General features: G+C 36.2%; 1 protein-coding gene across 6 annotated transcripts; it reads left to right on the top strand.

Annotated features, from left to right (window-relative positions):
* Positions 1–3135: 3135 nt before the first annotated feature.
* Positions 3136–19009, top strand: LOC140762953 (uncharacterized). 6 transcript variants are annotated; one of them, XR_012104789.1, is made up of 9 exons: positions 3137–3474; positions 11192–11251; positions 17406–17488; positions 17662–17726; positions 17816–17849; positions 17987–18057; positions 18385–18482; positions 18650–18726; positions 18830–19009. XR_012104789.1 is itself a non-coding variant. In XM_073100944.1 (8 exons), the coding sequence occupies exons 1-7, from the start codon at positions 3219–3221 to the stop codon at positions 18687–18689; spliced, it is 609 nt and encodes a 202-aa protein (XP_072957045.1). In that variant the 5' UTR covers positions 3136–3218; the 3' UTR covers positions 18690–18726; positions 18830–19009. The 6 variants fall into 6 exon arrangements, 3 of the variants coding, with proteins under 3 accessions (XP_072957045.1, XP_072957044.1, XP_072957042.1); XR_012104788.1 differs by having other exon boundaries at positions 3138–3474; positions 18385–18527; XM_073100944.1 differs by lacking the exon at positions 18385–18482 and having other exon boundaries at positions 3136–3474.
* Positions 19010–19399: the final 390 nt, after the last annotated feature.

The raw sequence follows: 19399 nt of genomic DNA, 5'->3' as shown, positions 1-19399 counted from the left end.
TTGTGCGAGTTCAGCCTTACCGTCAAGTCACCTTGCACGCAATTCGAAATTGGAAATTATTGTTAGATATATCGGTCTATTTCGAGTGCTAGGCTGAGTTGGACCAGTTGCTTACAAGCTGGAGCTACCAGACGGAACTCGAGTGCACCCAATGTTCCATGTTTCCTTATTGAAGGCAAAGATGGGTTGGACCAATTAGTTAATTTGGTTCTACTCGAGCCAAAAGATGAATTTCATTTTAATAACAAATTTGAGTATTAACACGACAACAGAAGCAACATGAATCTAGGTTAGAGATTGAAATCATAGTTGAATGGTTTCGCAAACCATCCGACAAGACCAAATGGGATCTCAAGTCCAAGATTATGGATTGATTCCCCAACTTCAAACCTTGAGGATAAGGTAAGGGAAGCGAGGTGGGTTGCTATGGTTCAGCTTTGGGTTAGTTTATAGTTTGTATATGAAGAAATAAAAGTTCCACTAGTTAATAATATCATTCTCAATATAGGGCATTTGAACGACCTTTTAGGAGTTTGAACACAAATCCCCGAGAGAAGAAAGGGATTTAAGGTGTTCGAATGGCCTTCCAAGCATTTGTACACAAATCCTGAGTGCTAAAAAGAGTTTAAGGTGTTCCGACAACGAGGTTCCTAGGTCTAGATGTTTTCTTTAAGTGTTTCTGCTTATATTGGGCAATTATACTCATGCATGTTCAATCTGACTACCAAGTCTAGTTAAGCTAGAGAGCGAGCCACCTATAAATATATGTGGTGTGCACTTGGTTAGTCATGTTGGAATTATTGAATCATTTTCTATCTTCCAATCTTCTTTTTTCTTGTTCTTTCCTCCCACCTTGGTCGACAATATTGAGAAATACATATGATTCCAATATTATTTGATATATATATGATTAATCGAGTATCATGCATCAGATGTGGTTATATTTGACATCATAAGATAATCATAGTCGACATGCATTATATGTATTATATTTGAGAGAGTTATAATGATGGTATAACTAAAAATTTATTTATCGATATATTATCGAGAATTACATACTTGATCATTCATGACATGATATCTATCATCTATTTATATAGTATTGATAATACATTTATATACTCATTTATGAGATGATGCTCTTTTCTAATTCGTATTATTCCATATATAATTTACTATCTATCTAATATCATTGATTCAAGGTAAAGTCTATTCATTGAGCTTTTTGCTCATGATTTTGTTTATTTTTTTTAACCTACCCTAGATATATGGGACGTGATAACGACTTGAAATATCTTGAGAAGATATTTTAGAGTAAAGATGAGGTAAACTATAGATGTGAGATGATATAGAAGATAGCTTGCATAGAAATGGAGCGGTATCGATGTTATATATATATTCCACTATATTAGACTATGAGTTTTATAATAAAAAATGTTATACAGATTGGATGATTTTGTATTAGTTGTATTAGTTATACCTTGATAGTTTGTTGTGGCCTGTGTAGGTTCTGTCAAATTATGTAGTAGTCTAGTAGATATTATTGTGAATTTGGATATGTATATGTCAATAGTTTTATTTGGTTTATAGTATAATTTATCTCTAAGATAAATTATATTGAGTATAGGTGTATCTATGCATAATAGCCTTGGCTATCCCATCGTGTGAGTCGTGCATCTCATGTGGGCGCATAGGTGAGCATATACTCGTGTCGGGCAAGAGCATTACAATTCAGGTGGTATTAGAGCCTAGGTTCTAAGATGATTTAGCAAATCATCAAGAATACTAGTCGATTTATTTTAAGATTATGCTAGTGGTTGATCTTTATGAACTAGATATTGATTAATTGAGATAGAAGTCGAGGTTGTAAAACTGAGATTCATAAGTTTTGATACTAGGTATGCTGATAAAAATAACTTGAGATATTTGTATATTGTGATTATGTGAGTCACTAACGAGTAGAAAAAAGTATTATTCAATCATATATCTATCACATGCATATTCATGCTACAGATCAACATAATAAATGAAGTATGAGAATATGATCATTTCCAAACATCTTTATATATGATCATATAATTATGATGGAAACCAAAATAAAAATATACAAATAAATATTATATATATATATATATATATATCTTAATTTAAGAAAAATGTCGATGGGATAAGACTATTCATTACATAATCATAGAATGCACAAAATATGTATTCCTTACATTCTCCAACTATATCAACTAATCGCACAGCTGCACATTGTCAAGACAAGCGGAAGCTTTATTTATGCCCGCCGTTGCATGCTCACTATATGTGCGAAATAGTTCCACGTACTACCTGGGGGATTCAAAAGGTCTGTAGGGTGTTAAATTTAGGGTGTTGTGTTAAGGGCCCACAAATGGTCTTTGGCCTAGAGATTTTCTCACAGAGACCAATGCTAGGTGCTAACCGCCTAAGTAAACAACGGAGGCCCACACGATAAGCGCCCAATAAGCGCAAGCTGGTATGTCCAACCTACTACCATGGTGGGGCATCCCCAATATGCTACCTAGGGGTTCAAAAGGTCATTAGGGGCATTGATTCTTACTTCTGCTCGGGTAATCTGAAACTGCATATAAAATAATTTTTTCTTAATCATAACTAATACATAAACCTACTATTCTATATAAGTAGCTAGAAATATATAACTAAATATGAATAAGGGTATATATGAATATGATTATAATTAGCAAAGCTATGCATATTAATCTAATAAAAATGTATAACCTATAGATATATTTATGTGTAAATGCTTATAATTATAATCATATTTAGCTAATAATTATGTTTGTGAGTAAATAATCTAAAAATAATTAAACTAAATAAAATAAAATAAATAATAAAAGAAAAAGAAATGAGGGAAAATTTTCAGGCTGAGCCCAGCACAATTGCATTGGAGGAAGAAGACGACCTAAGAATATGAAGAAGAAGAGAAAGACGAAGAAGAAGAAGAGAAGGGGACGGGGAGCCAGGCCGGCGGGGAGGGGTTGGGCTGTTTGGGCTTCAAAATTCAGACTGGGTTTACTTTTCAAGGCCCGGCCCAGGAACAGCCTAGTCCGTTAACGTCTAAGCCAACATAACTCGCTCCGCTCAAACTCGATCCGTCTCTTTCCCTCTCAGTCCTCACCACTTCTCTCGCGCGGACATCCATAAGCTGCGAGAGCATCTTCTCCACAAAATTAATGGCGACTCTCCGAAGCCATCTCCTCCTGCGAGAGCTCTGCCACTTCTCCCCATTCCCGAGGCTAAGCGTCCGGATTCCATCGAAGCTTGTCCGAGTTCATGTCGGAATCGGTCGAGTCCGGTGCGCCGCGTCGGAATCGGCCGATGGGGGTAAGAAGGTCTCGGCACGGTTGTCGATGATGAAGCAGGTGCTCCAAGAAGCGGAGGAGAGGGCTCTCTCCGCAGGATCCGATCCTACTCCTAAGATCACCCTAGGTGAGGTAAAGCGCTATTGTTTCCTTGGTTTTGTTATATTCGAAATTAGTACGGCGATTGGTTTTTCGTTTTTTTATATTTCGACTTGATTTTAAGGGGATTAGGGAAGGAATTTAGGGAAGTGCTAGTTTCGGTAAGTAAAGATAGAGTCTTGAATGAGTTCACGACAGGCAATATGAGGAGATGGTAGAAAGACGAGTAACGATAAGTAAGACGTTAAAAGGAATTGGAAGGTAAACTTTTGATATCAATTAATGGGAATGAGAAGAAAGGATTGGTTACAATGAAGGGGGTTTTTGGTTCCTGGTGGTTAATCAATTCTGAAGGAAGGAGACCATTAGATTTGATAATTTTCTAGGTTGATTTGCTGGGAGAAAGTTTAAATTAGCACTTACATGTCAGGATAAATGTTGAAGAAAATTTACGTTATCGCCCTTCCTCTGTACTATTGTTTGATCAATTTTGGGTGATGCTTGCTGGGATACCCGGAAATTGTTAGGGATACTTTAAGGAAGTATCCTATATGAATCCAAAAAAATTCAACAAATATTGTATCAAGTATTTGATGCGGTATCCAATATGGATACGGCGAGAGTATGGAATTGTTCTTGTTTCCTAGATACAAAGTATATGAAGAACAGGTTTTGTGAATTGAGGCATCAAAGTGGAAAATAAACTATTCTTGATAGCAAGACGTACTTAAAGAGAGTATTGTCATTATCTTGGATGTAAAGGGAGAGCTATTTATAATGATATTGCATATAGAATTATAGCAAGATGCCCAAATTGCTGAAATGCATCTAGCAAGTTGTATTATCATTGTATACTTATTGCACTAAACATAAATTGTATAGGACTATTATAAGACCAAAAATGCTTTATGAACCAAACTACTGGACCACTAGGTGGACATATGCTTAGGTTGAATATCGGTAAGCTGGAGATGTTGGGTTGGATGGTTGAGGCTGTTAGAAATTCTAGGAGAAGAAATGTGATGCAGGACATATAGCTCTCGTACCAAATTGATGTAATACATATTTAGGAGAACAAATGATTGAAGAATAAGATCAATGATAAGAGAAGAAAAATTCTATGGATTGCTACAGTCCTCGATGGCTCAGTGCTGCAGTATTGACAGTACAGTGCTACAGTAACAAAAAGCCTTCTTTTGTATCAGCTTTAAAGAATCAAAGAAAACATATAAAACAAAAGGATATTGAGATAAGAAAGATTTTAAGGAAGAAAAGAACAAAGAGTCACTCTCACTTGCCGAAATCACATCGAAGAGTTTGGCGTCACACTGCTGCATGCATAGGAAGATGAAGAAAGCATATTTTCTTTATTTCTTTCTAATAAAATTATAATCATCATTACAGAAGACTTCCATCCTATCTTTTAAGAAGGGATAGATAAGAAACCTAAAACAAACTCAAATTCCTAGTTCCATTAGGTCAAGAGAGACTTTACCTGTATAGGTTCCAATGGATGTATGGAACCTAACCATACATATGGAATTCTTATCATGATTTATGAACTAATTACATGCCTAATTCTTTCCATTTATTAATTGATATAACGAGTATTTTATTGAAAGATTAAGCATTGTGACGAATGGAAGAACACACTTGTATTAACATTGAGAATGAGTATAAATACATGGTTGAGTTATATTGTCCCTCAGGTACATGATAAGAGTATATACATTAACACCCCCCTTCAAACTCAAGGTGGATCAAACACAAGGAGTTTGCTAACTAGATAACTAAAGCGTGGAGTGGGATGCGATTTGGTGAAGAAATCTGCTATTTGTTCCATAGATGATATATGTGGAAGACTAATAGTGCCAGCTAAAAACTGATGTCGAACAAAGTGACAATCTACCTCAATATGTTTTGTTCTCTCATGAAATACATGATTGCTTGCAATTTGTATAGCACTCCTGTTATCACAATAAAGAGCAGTGGGTGTAGGAGTTGCTATGCCAATATCTCTCAATAGACGGCGAAGGCGAATGATTTCCTTAGAAGTAGTGGACATGGCTCTATATTCTGCTTCAGTGCTAGAGAGAGAGATAATATCTTGCTTCTTGCTCCGCCACGATATAAGAGAATCACCAAGGAATACACAGAATCCAGTAGTAGAACGACGAGTGGTAGGATCACCAGCCCAATCAGCATCGGAATAAGCACGAAGAACAAGAGATGAATGAACAGACATCAATAGAGAGCGAGTAAGAGTCCCCCGCACATATCTGAGAATCCGGAGTAGTGCTGCATAATGAGTAGATCGAGGAGCCGCCACAAACTGACTAACTATACTCACAGCATGAGAAATATTTGGCCTAGTGATGCATAGATACACAAGTTGTCCAACAAGCTGTCTGTATCTAGTTGGATCTGTCAATGGCACTCCATCGGTAGGACGAAGCTTCACATGAAGCTCAAGAGGTGTATCAACTGTCCGATCATCAGATATAGCTGCCCTGCTAATCAAATCAGAAACATATTTTTGTTGAGATACAAGTATACCTCTCTCACTATGAGCAATCTCAAGACCAAGAAAATAACGCAGGTGACCCAAGTCCTTCATCTGAAAGTGTTGAGACAAATGTTTCTGTAGAGACTTGATAGTAGCTGAATCATCACCTGTAATAATCATGTCATCTACATAGAGTAGTAGAATAACACGTCCCTGCGGAGAAATACGCGTAAACATAGAGTGATCATGATCACTCTCAACAAAACCAACCTCTGTCATTGCTCGACAAAACCGCTCAAACCAAGCACGGGGTGCTTGCTTGAGACCATAGATAGCACGTCGAAGTCGACAAACATGGGACAAAGGAACAGATAATCCCGGTGGAGGCTGCATATAAACTGTTTCTGCCAAATCACCATGAAGAAAAGCATTCTTTACATCCATTTGATACAAAGGCCAGCGACGAATGGCAGCTACCGCAAGAAGAGTACGAACAGTAGTCATCTGAGCTACAGGGGCAAATGTCTCCTCATAATCAATGCCATACTCTTGGGTGAAACCTCTAGCAACAAGACGAGCTTTATATCTTTCAATAGATCCATCAGGTCGTCTCTTGATTTTGTAAACCCATTTACAACTAACAGGTTCAATGCCACTTGGTAGAGGAACAACATCCCATGTCTGAGTATGTGCAAAAGCCTGAAACTCCTCATTCATAGCATGTTGCCACTCAAGATGGACAACAGCCTCCTGATAAGAGTTAGGCTCATGATCTGCGTGAAGAGCTGTTAGAAAGGTGTGGAACTCAGAAGAATAGCATGCAACATCAATAAATCCATATCTCTGAGGAGAACGATGCTCACATTGAGATCGGTGAAGACCCACAGTACCAGCTGGAGGAGAAGGTGTAAGAGGTGGAGCCAAAAAAGAAATAGAAGGAACATGAGGAGGAGAAGATGAAGGAGGTACATGAATAACTCGTCGAGAGTATACCTGAGTGATAGGACGACAAGGGAGAGAATCACTAGGACCTCCAACAAGAGGCTCCTCAGGAGAATTTGAAGTGGGCACTATCTCAAGAGGAGACTGAGAAATAGATGTCGAAGTTGGAGGCTCAAGAAAAGTGAGGTCCTCAGACTCATGAGAGTAATAAGGAATATTCTCTAAGAAAGAGACATGACGAGCAATCCGCATTCGACGAGTCAAAGGGTCATAGCATCTATAACCTTTGTGTTTAGAACTATATCCGAGAAGAACACATTGCACAGATCGAGCGGACAACTTGTCATACTCATGAGCAGGTAGAAAAACAAAGCAAGTACATCCAAAGACACGAAGAATACTATAATCTGGTTTAACAGATAAAAGAACCTCATGAGGAGAGCGATCTTGTAGGAGAGGAGAAGGCATAAAGTTAATAAGGTTAACCGAGGTCAAGAGAGCTTCTGCCCAGAAAGAACGAGGGACAGATGAACTAAGAATGAGAGCACGCGTAGTCTCTAAAATATGACGATGTTTTCGTTCTGCTACACCATTTTGTTCATGAGTGTAGGGACAAGACTGTTGAAAAATGGTGCCATGAGAATGGAGAATGGAACGCATAGCAGTAGAGGTGTACTCTCGAGCACAGTCAGACCTGAAAACCTTAATGTGTTTGTGAAACTGAGTGTGAATCATAGATGTAAAAATTTGATAAATTTGGGGAATCTCAGAGGGATGACGAATGAGATAAACCCAAGTATATCTAGAAAAGTCATCAATGAAGCTCACATAATACAAATATCCACACCTGGAAGATAAAGGTGCAGGGCCCCATATATCAGAATGAACAAGATCAAAAGATGAACTGCTTTTACTATTACTTGAAGAAAAAGGAAGAGCTGATAGTTTGGCTAACTTACAACTCACACAATCCGACATAGAACTAAAACCAAAAGAATCTCGTCCTAAGGCTCCAGAATGGAAAATACCTTTAAGACGAGATTTGGACATGTGACCTAACCTACGGTGCCACAAATCAACAGGAGAGAGAGTAGCACCAACAAAATGGGAAATAGGTGAGACAGGTAGATGAAGAGAAGAGATGTGGTAAAGGCCACCAGCTCTACGACCAACTCCAATCTCCTGGCCGGTAAGTGGATCCTGCACAACACAAGAAGTCGCAGTAAATAAGACATGATAGCCAGAATCACAAATACTGCTAACTGAGAGAAGATTCATACTCAGATCAGGAACATGTAAGACATGCGGTAAAGTGAGACGACCGGAATGCTCTGAGGTAGTGGTAATAGATCCAGACTGACAAATGGGAAGAAGAGATCCATTTGCAGTCTGAAGAGGTGGCAAACGCGACATGGGTGAGCAAACAGTAAGTATAGAAGAATCTGGAGTCATATGCTGAGTAGCACCAGAGTCCACAATCCAAGTATCATGAGTAATACCAGATGGAGTAGACATGGCTGAGTGATCTGTTGGAGAAGCAGATGTAGTGGCCACTGGATTATGTAAAAGACGACTGAGGAGCAGACTCTGTTGTGCCAGTGTTTGCTCAATCTGCTGAAGACGATCTGATGGAGCAGTATGCAAGACAGGAATGGTGGAAGGCATCTCAGAAGAAACAATAGTAGCCATAGATGCCGTCGGACGTAGACGACTCTTTTGTTTGTGATTCTTGCGTTTCTCAGGATACAATTCCTAACATGTCTCAATCAGATGTCCCGGCTTATGACAATGAGAACATTGAGGACGAGAGCGAGAGTAGTTTCTGTGAGAGTAATTAGCAGAAGCAACGGCAAGAACCTGTTCCACCCCGGTCGAAGGGAAGGCCATTGGTGGAGCATATCGAGACTGAACAGTACGTAGTCGAGTCTCCTCAGCAACTAGCTTAGCCACAGCTGACTCTAAACTTGGCAAAGTGCCACGGTGAACCAAAGTTCCTGCCAAAGGAGCAAACTCCGGGCGAAGAGCATACAGAAACTGGTACAACTGGCGACGCTCTCTAAAGGTCTCATAGGTGCTGGCAAACTACAAAGGAAAATTAGAAGGCTCCAATGCCTGCAACTCACGCCAAAAGTCTCGCATATGACTATAAAACTGTTGAATGGATCGTTCACCCTGCTGAGCTGTTTGAGCACTGGACAGAAGGTGATACTCCCGAGCACCACTAGATTCAACAAAACGAGATCGAAGGTGGCACCAAAGATCAGCTGTAGTGATAAATCGGATAAAATCCGGATGAAGTGCTTTGTCAATAGAGGCAATCAAATATGCTCGAACACGACGATCATGAGCCTTCCAAGTAGCATGCTCTTTGGAGTCATTGGAAGGTATAATACTAGATTTGTCAAGATGAATTGAAAGGTCATGTCCATCAAGTGCACTCTCTACTGTAGCACACCAATATGGCCAATCAGCAGCGGTTACAAGCATAAAATCAGCGGAAGAAGGAAGATAATCATGGACTGTATCAGAATTAGCCATTGAAAAATAGTAGCAACAGATTCAAGTTGCAAGTTTAATCAATTAATCCTTTGCTGGCTCAGACTTCAAGCATGACCAAATTGAGATGAATTGATCTAATCAATTATTTCTCAAATAGGATTGAGATGAATTGAATCAAGTAGCAAGTTTAATCAATTAACCCTTTGCTAGATCAGACTTCGAGCAAGAACAAATTGAGATGAATTGATCTAATCAATTATTTCTCAGATAGGGATTGATTCACCTTGCGTTGAGTCCTAAAGGTGCCCAACCTGTAACGATCGCCGTTGCCAGAGTTGGAGGAAGCGCCGGAGTTGGCAAGCCTCTCCGATCAAAAGCTTCCAGCCTGAAGGAAGAGTCGGCGGTGTTGATAGAGATCTAGAGAAGGGGCGAAATCGACGGAAAGGGGCCGGAGTCGACGGATTCGCCGGCGGCGTCGATGGAGACCTTGGAGCTGCCACTCGAGCTTGCGACAATCGATGGCAGCGAGGCGTCGAAGGAAATGAAGCTCGTAGTAGTCGACAGCGACGAGGCGTCGAAGGCCAGGAGATGTCGCTCCTCCTCTGCGGAATCGACGGAAAGGGGCCGGAGTCGACGGATTCGCCGGCGGCGTCGATGGAGACCTTGGAGCTGCCACTCGAGCTCGCAACGATCAATGGCAGCGAAGCGTCGAAGGAAATGAGTGTGATCCGTCGACCGGAGAGATTGATCAGCTACGAGTTCACGAAGAAGGTTAGAGATGGTAACCTAGTGTGGGCTCTGATACCATGTGACGAATGGAAGAACACACTTGTATTAACATTGAGAATGAGTATAAATACATGGTTGAATTATATTGTCCCTCAGGTACATGATAAGAGTATATACATTAACAAGCATCATGAATGGTTCTTCTTTTTCGCATGATTAAGCTAAACTCAAGCAAGGGATAAAAAAAAAAAAAAAAAAAAAAAAAACTAGAAGGACAATGTTACGATTCTCTTTTTTCCTACTCTTTGTCTTTGCCGACCAAAGGATTAAGCGCCACCAAAAACCAGCAAAAGAAAAGAAAGAGAGCATTAGCGAAGGAGAGGGCCCGATCAGTCTTGATCTTACTTTCTTCACTAGCTTGGAATAATGAGCAACAGAGTCCAAGAAGGAAAAGTAGTTAAGTGCTTGGATTCCACTTTTTCTTTCTCTTGATCTGGATGCTAAAGAACTAATGACTTATGGATGCCTTTCCTCAATCTCAATCTTGATTCACGCAGAGATTCAGAAATTATGATACTAGTTAAATTGGAAAAACCCAAATTCCCATAGGAAGGAGCATCCCCTAAGGTTTTAGTGCTTTGTCTGTACTCTTGATGTGCATACAATTTCTGTCACAGTTTCTGTACATATATATTCATTTTATTATGCACTGCAAGATTATACTTCCCTTTGTTTGTATTGCCAAGTTACATGAGGGAAAGATTTGTGCACATTATGGTCGTAGCTTTGACCCATAGAAACAGCTCCTTCCAGAATCCTGATTGGTAGAAATCTCATAAAATTTAATGCCAAGAGAATTTTAGAGATGATACTGGTATATGCGTTTAATAGTGAAGTACATTGGATGCCAAGAGAATTTTAGAGACGAAACTGGTATATGCATATAATAGTGAAGTACATTGGTCCAGATATCGTTCTCGTTTGGCTTTCTTGAATATTGAAACATGTAAGCCGAATACGATGTTCTCTTTTATGATTTTATCTGATATAAAATACTTCTATTTTACAGATCATGTCACTGTTAGTTATGCAAGAAGTGGGGGACCTGGTGGTCAAAATGTCAATAAAGGTTCGTTAATACTTTTATTTTCTCCTTTTTCTCTTCTCTGTATCTTCAAGACAGTTTCTTGCGAAAGACCAAAATCCATGTTCGAGTTTCATAAAGAGTATTTGTTGCAGCTTTATGAAATCATTTACGGTTTTTGTTGCAATTCATATTATCAAGTCCATCAATTGAAATGCACTTCATTTTGGCTTTCTCAGTCGACTATCTTATTGTTTATCACCACTTATTCAATGGGACATATAATCAGAAATGAGGATTAGGCTTCCTTTTTTCTCTTTAGGTTAGCTGTAGCCTAAGAGACAAAACCAGAACCCTAAATTAGATCTTGTTTTTCACCCTTGTCTAGGCTAGAGATTATTCCCATGTTTAGCAATTCTCTAGAGGATTGCTCTTAGGTCACATGCTCCTAAACTTCAACCAAGAAAGTGGCCAGTTGTGTTGCCCAAGAAGTTTGCACCAATTTCTAGAGGGTTCTTGTCACAGCCTTACTATTAGCACTATAGTAGATAGGCATGTGACCAGCCGCAACCTACTAAATCTATTTTCAATAGGATGCAAGGCCTACCAGAACATCTTCCACAATTTTCTATCTATAGACACTAAAACCCAATAATTCCACTATTTTTTTCTAAAAAGCTGAAGTTAATACTCAAAATTTTTAACTAGTGTGGTGGTACATCTAAAGAAATATCTTTGTATTAAATGAAGCTTTGGTGTCTTATTTACAATAGTATCATCAAATGTCTATATGCCATAATTAACGGTTTTGAGTTTTGACATACAAATACAAACCACAAGAGTTTAGTAGCTACCCTTGATAGGGGGTAGAATACAAAATAGTACAATTTTCACAACAAGAGACAACTAATGTGCGATAAAAATTAATGTTGTTATGAGTCCTGCTATGTCCTCGCACTTCTTAAGAGATATCTAAAATGAGGCAGATAATATAATAAGGTCACAGCTAGCCTAATGTGTAAAATCATTTGAAAAAAACCGAATATGCAATGAAAACCATATCACAGTAAGCAAATAGCTCCAATTCCAAATGAAGCTTCAATGCATAAATCCAATGCATATAGCATAATCAAAATCATGCCATATATCGTAAGCTAGAATAAACATAACATCTCAAGTATATTATCAATTTTAATAACCATGCCGAGTGTTGATAGACCTGCCTCATGTTAACTCTAGAATACCAGATTATTAATGTATTGGCTATACTAGGGTCGCCTTTTATTAACCCCCATGGCACCATGTTTTGTCCCAGTTATAATCCAAGATAATAGAATTTTTGGATTTATTTCCATGTGATAGCATATTAACCCCCATTCACTTTAGGAATAACTTTTTTTCTTATTCCAAAATATAACCTTTTATTCCAGAATACCAGTTGAACACTATAATAACCTTATTCTAGAATACAAATACTTTTCATTAAAATTACATCTTATATCATACACTAATTCAATTACTAATTTACTTTTGATATATCCCATCAACCTACTTTATATTAAACTAAAGGGTATTCATGGTAATTTCATAAAAAATAAAACGCTTTTTTTTCTATATTTTTCTTCACTTTATATCACATCAAAAGTAATTATTACACTCTTGTTTCAGAATATAAGTGAATAGAAGAATAGTTATTCTTAGAATAAAATTTTCATTTTGGGAATAACAAAGAAAAATATTTATTCTAAAATTGATCTTATTCTTAAAGTAAATGAGGCCTTAGTGTTTAGTAATTAACCACTGGATATAAAGAAATTTTGATAATGGTTGCATAATCTAATATAGTTTTACAAAGCTTCAAATATGAAGCTCATTTTGTGCATAATTCGTATAATGCATTTATGAAAATATATATATCAAACAGAATCATCTATAAAATCAAACTTTTACATATATCAAACATGAGAACATTTCCATCGAATCAGAAGTGTAAAGAAGTACCAAATAGAGAATCATACCAAATCCAAATTCCATTTGTAGTTGAAAAATACTATACCTAAATACATAGGATAAACCAATTCTACTCACATCTAGGTAATCAATTTCCAGCTCCGAAAACATTAGTTGGAAGTGACTTTAAATCAACATGAAAAATGCAAACAACATAGCTTCAGCTCCTATTTCTATACTACCAAATCTCTAATTAACATCCTACAATTTTACTAATAAATTAAGTTAGCTAATTGTACTTTATAAGCTCCACAACTTCTAAGTATTTGGGCACAATATTTTCAGCTAATTCTAGTTGAATTACATAAGATACTACTCTTTCTAATACCATAAAATATACTTCTTACTTATATCTTGAAACAATCCACTTCAACAACCAAACTTTTTAAATGATTAAACTTTTGCTAAAACAAAACCAAACCCCTTAGGCAACATCAAATCTGGAAATATATCCTCTAATCATAGATAAGTAGACTAAAATGCAACTTAATCACTTCCTTTAGACAATATCAAATCTGAAATACATCTTCTAATCATGGATAAAGAACCTAAAATCAAAGAAACCTTCAACATATAAGCATAGTTTCCAGTTTCGCCCGATCCCACTAATAGCCAATTCCGATCCGGGCTGAAACTAGCCGGTTGGCTGGTTTCGGCCCTGCAACAGCAGCTGTTGCTGCTGACTGCAGCAGCCAATAGCTACAGAGAGAGAGAGGGAGAGTGAAGGAGAGAGAGAGAGAGAGAGAGAGAGAGAGAGAGAGAGAGAGAGAGAGAGAGAGAGAGAGAGAAAGAGGAAGAGAGTGAGGGAGAGAGAGAGAGGAAAAGATAAAAAAAAAGAGAGGGTGAGGAAGAGAGAGAGAAAAATAAAAAGAAAGAAAGAGTGGGAGAGAATGGATACTTCAGACTAATAGTTAGAGGGATAGAGAAGAAGAGAGGGAGGAAGAGAGATTTTTACTTTTAAGGCTTTATATGTGAGTAATTATTATTTCTTATTTTCTTATAATTTTTTCTAAATTTTTAGAAATTTCTCAACATTTTTAAATAATATTTAGAATTTTATTTAATTAAAATAATATGATCCGATACAGACGGCCGATATGGCTGATATATATCGTTTTTCTAGACGGCCGATCCCGATCTCGATATCGATTTTCGAAACCTTGCATATAAGCCTCAACAATAATCTTTAGGGACTTATTTATACTTATCCAATCTAGGACTTGTCATATTAACAAAAGTCAACTTTTCTGGACCACACTATGTGAGAAATACTCTCTCAGTTTGTGAATTAAAAGCCCAAAATCAGCATAATAGTCTCTCAAATATCAACTCATAATTCTTGTGGATCTATCTTTCTGTCAACTTCATCCTTGAAGTACTACCAAGGAATTAAAAGCAACATGAGAGAACTCATTTGAAATACTACCATCAGCTGAATTAGAAGCAAGATACCAATTGATTATACAATCTAGAAACATATTTGATGGTATTTTCCTCAACAGCCCACGTTATGCAACATATCTAAAAGGTTTCTCTAGTGATGGATGAATTTCCAAAATCTGCACAAAACAGTTTAATAGAGCAACCCCTAATTTTGGTTTTTCTAATTTTATTCTTAAAAATAACACAGGGATTAAAAGTGTAGGAGAAAGTTGAGAACCATTACCTTTACTAGTGAGAATTCAATATTTAATATTCTAAATCTACATATAAACCTCAAACATGATAGTCATAATAATTTTTGAGTATTCCTTTTTGATGATACTATGCATCTAAAATAGTTCTTCTAAGTATGAAATAAGAGTCCAAACTTTGCTTAGAACACTTAAGAAAACAACCTCTAATTAGGTTTGAATTATTCTTTTCATGTCCAATCTTAGAGTAACACTATAGAGATTAAAGAACATGTGAAATCACCTTTAGCTTAAGAGTCTCTAATTTAGTCTAAAATCTTCTTTCTTTCTACCTTCTTTTAGAAATGCACTATAGGGATAAAAAGAGCATATAATAAAACATACCTTTGAGACCATAGGGATAAAAAGAAACATGATAGAACATACCTTTGAGAAGTGAAAATTCATGAGTAGGAACTTACATTCATTGAGAGAGCTTTCTCTTTGGCATCCTAATTTCCTTCTGATGTCTCTCTTTTGTTCTCTCTATTCTAGCCTTCTAAGGAGAGGACCATCTAAAAATGGCTGCTATAAGTGTTCTTAATCTTGCTCTAGAAATAGCATGAGGCATTATATTTCTTACATGCTAGGTTGGCACCTCATATTATAGACAATTAATTATCCCATGTTTGTTAAATTCAAGGTTTGAGAAATTGGGATCGGGATCGGTCTTCCAAAAAAACGATACGTATCAGCTGGATCAGTTAGATCGGCCATATTGGTTGCCTGGATCAGAATTTTTTTTTTATGGAAAATTTGTATATAAACCTTACTTTATAACATAATTGTGGTTTACACCTTATATTTTTACTATTTATAAATTAGAGAGCAATTTAGCGAATATGTATAGAAAACACTCTGGGTTAGATTTGAACTAACACCGTCAAAATATTTTGTTAAGTAAAGATATTTTATTTTTAAAATAACTAAAATGCCCTTATTTTTAAAATGACTAAAATGCTTTTAGTATGACTTAGTTGAGGATATTTTCATAATTTTTTTAGTTTAGTTAGCTGAACTTAGAGATTTAGTTAAGTTTAACTAATTGATCTAACGATATGGTGTTTTTTGCATATGTGCTAAATCATAGGGCTTGATTAAAAGATAGGGTGTTATATGTAAATTTATCTTTTTTTAATTACATAAAATTTTAAATATTATTTAAAAATGCAGAATTTTTTTTAAAAATTTAGAAAACATTACAAAAGAAAGAAAATAATAATTATTCACATATGTGCCCTAAAAATTAAACAAAAGTACTTACTCAAAACTCAAAATTTTAATGAATACTGAGTTGGCTCTTATAAATCCCTGTGGTCGTCATCATTATAATAACCATAAAGTTTGTAAATAATGATATCTAGGACCTGGAGTTAGATCTCTTTGTTAGAAAAAGTAGAGAGAGAAGAAAAGGAGAAAGGAGTGAAAGAGAGAGAGAGAGAGAGAGAGAAGAGAAAAGTAAAGAGAGAAAAAGAAAGAGTGGTTTGGGGACATCAATAATTGATTGGATTTGGCTCGGTTTAATCAAAACCGGCCGATCTTGACCGATGACTAGGATTGGGTCTGGATTGGGATCAGCTGATCAGACGAACCTTGGTTAAATTACATTAAAACATAAAAGAATAAAGTTCTAAATTAGTGAACACCCACTTAGGTAATCATTCAATTGTGGAATGTAAATTCAATTAGCTCACTAATCAAATTATTAGTGCTAATCTAGTAATTACCAAAAATCCAGTTTAGCATAACATATTCTCCTTGAGGAAACATTACATCTTTTTTATTAGTCATGCTTAACTAGTTCTTTTTTGTCTAATATTGTGATTTCAAAATTAGAAGAATATATACTCATAATGTATGCCATTAGACACTAAGGTTTGGTCAAAGATTAAGGCTCTCCGCATTCTAACACTGTTAAAGTAAAGTTTCGTCCTTGAAACTGAATAATTGCTATTGGACACCAATGAAGATCTACCTAAAGTTAAAGGTCACCACATTCTACCAGAACAAAAATGAATTTCAACCTTGAAACTGAGTAAATACCATTAGAGATCATGTGTTAATATTTGTTTTTGGCTCGGGGATATCACAATGAATGCATATATTGGTCAATGGTTATAAAAATCTCCGAACTTTTTGGAGCTTTTTCATGTTTTTTTTGTGCTCTAGCTGATCCCCCCCTTATTGTGGGTAAAAGATTTGGATGATATGCTGAGCAACTAGGAATTTTAGTTTATTGACAAGGTAGATGTTCTGAGTCTTTAAATTTGAGTTTTATTTAGTTAATTGTTTAGACTTTAGCTTTTCTGAATCTTTTTTAAGGATAATACTGCAGTTTTGCAATGCCTATCCAAGTTTTTAATATATCATTTGTCTTTGACTTGTGTTTTCATCTTGCCAGGTGGTAGCAAGTTCTTAATTATATTAGCATGTAAAAGTGTTAGAAAATGCATTTAAGTGGTATTAATTGCTTTCTTATCTTTCTTTCTTTGTTATTAACATATGTTATCTTTCAGTGAACACTAAGGTGGACATGCGCTTTAATGTCAAGCGAGCACATTGGCTGGGTGAGAGAATCAAGGAGCGAATACTTCAAATGGTTATTCTTTAAGCCCCTTGGATTAGATGTCTTCCTTTTATATTTCCCTTGGAATGGTGCCAAGTTGATATACTTTCCATCTTACTGATTTTTTGTGCTATTTATGTTTTGTTTCCTATTTACTATTTTTTGTGCTCTTCACTCACTATCATATGATTTTGATCTATTTACAGGAAAAGAATCGCATTAACAAGGATGGGGAGCTTGTGATCTCTTCTACGAAGACTAGAACACAGAAGTAAGTTTTCATCTTTTTTCTGATGTAACTTTTCTGTACTATTTCCTACAAGTTATAAATGCAGTTGTTATATTCTATCATTTCTGCAGAGGTAATATTGAAGATGCTCTGGAGAAATTACAGGTCCACCAGTGAGCCTTTAGTCTTTTCTTCCTTCTGGAAGCAGTAGAAGCTTTCTTCATAGCCTACTATTTTTGTATGTTCTCTTACATCCCTGCCCTTCTCATGTATTGTCTTCTTTTATTTGTGTTTCTAAACAGGCTATCATAAATGCTGCATCATATGTTCCACCACCTCCTTCGGAAGAACAAAAGAAAAGGATTGAAAAATTGTAAGCCATGACGTCCCCTAATTTAAGATTAATATATTTAAGAAACACTGTTACTTTATTTTCACTGAAAATTGTGTATTTAGCTCCCTGGTCGTTGGTAGTTAATCCATATTTGCTCATCTCGTGTATCTTTCAAATTAATAATTCTGATTCCATGATAGTAGTGGATGCATGCCAATCATGCCAATTTACAAGCTTTATATATGACTTTCACAATAAAAGAAAACTAGAGTATTCTTTTTGACCTGAAAATGTTATTATATAATTATATTGATTTGTGAGTAATGGAGCTAGAATTGTAATTTCTCTTATTTCTCTTGACTTAAGTGCTGCTATTGAAGACCAAAAGAGGATTCAGAATAAAAAAGCTCTCTCACAGAAGAAGGCAATTAGAAGGAACAGAGATAGTTGGGATTGATTATAAGGTATCTTCGAAGAAGCTGTGTAAGCCGTAAAGAACACCTCTAAAAGTAAACTTCATCCTTGATGTTGTTTCTTGCATTTCATGTGTTGTAATTGAGAGCTTCTAATATGTTGCATGGTTCCTATCTTTATATTGGATGCTGAAAATTCTACTTTTCTTTTACTCCAGGGTGAATATTCAAGGGTTTAAAGGGTTATTTTGGAGTTAATCTGCATGCCCCTTATTATGAGGAACAATCTAATCAAGTGAGTGGATTAATTAACAGCCAGAAAATACACCATGGTTAGATTGTTCATGAAGTACATCACATTACATTTTAGTTATTCACCTTTCTTCATGATGTTTCAGCATTCACTGTAAGGCTGATCTTTTCAAAGCGAGAAGCATGATTTTAGTTACAAGATCTTGTAAATTGTAATTTAAAGTAGTGCTAAGTCTTGTATGGGAAATTGATTGTTACTGTAATCCACGAAGAAATGCAGTTATAGTTGCTCCCTATATTCAAATTTTCTTCTCTTCTCTATCCAATTAGATGTGGCATATATGGTTGCGTAGTTTGCATTTATTCTGCACTGTGTGATGCACTCTATCCATTTGAGTAGCTTTACAAAGTATGATATAAGCTGTTGTTATTAGAAAGCTAATCCATCTTGGTCTATAACCAAAATGATGATTCGAGTATCTCAGTGCCCTTTATTCACAAAATATTTTTCTTCCACACTAAACAACGTATCCATTCAGGTGAGTTCCAAATTTATTTATCCCATTAGTTGGGTTTTGTATATAGGAAAATATATGTACATTTTGGTCAATGGTTTCACTTAATATAAATCACTTTCTCTGTGAAGTAATTTTGGTTACCTTAATATAGGAAAATATGAACATACATATGAACTGCCCAATGATTGAGAGATTTTT

Source organism: Typha angustifolia, chromosome 7 (genome assembly GCF_048772165.1).
Source record: "Typha angustifolia cultivar Huaian chromosome 7, ASM4877216v1, whole genome shotgun sequence".
Classification (NCBI taxonomy): domain Eukaryota; kingdom Viridiplantae; phylum Streptophyta; class Magnoliopsida; order Poales; family Typhaceae; genus Typha; species Typha angustifolia.
The sequence above is the reverse complement of the archived record's forward strand: the minus strand, read 5'-3'. Positions and strand labels throughout refer to the sequence as shown.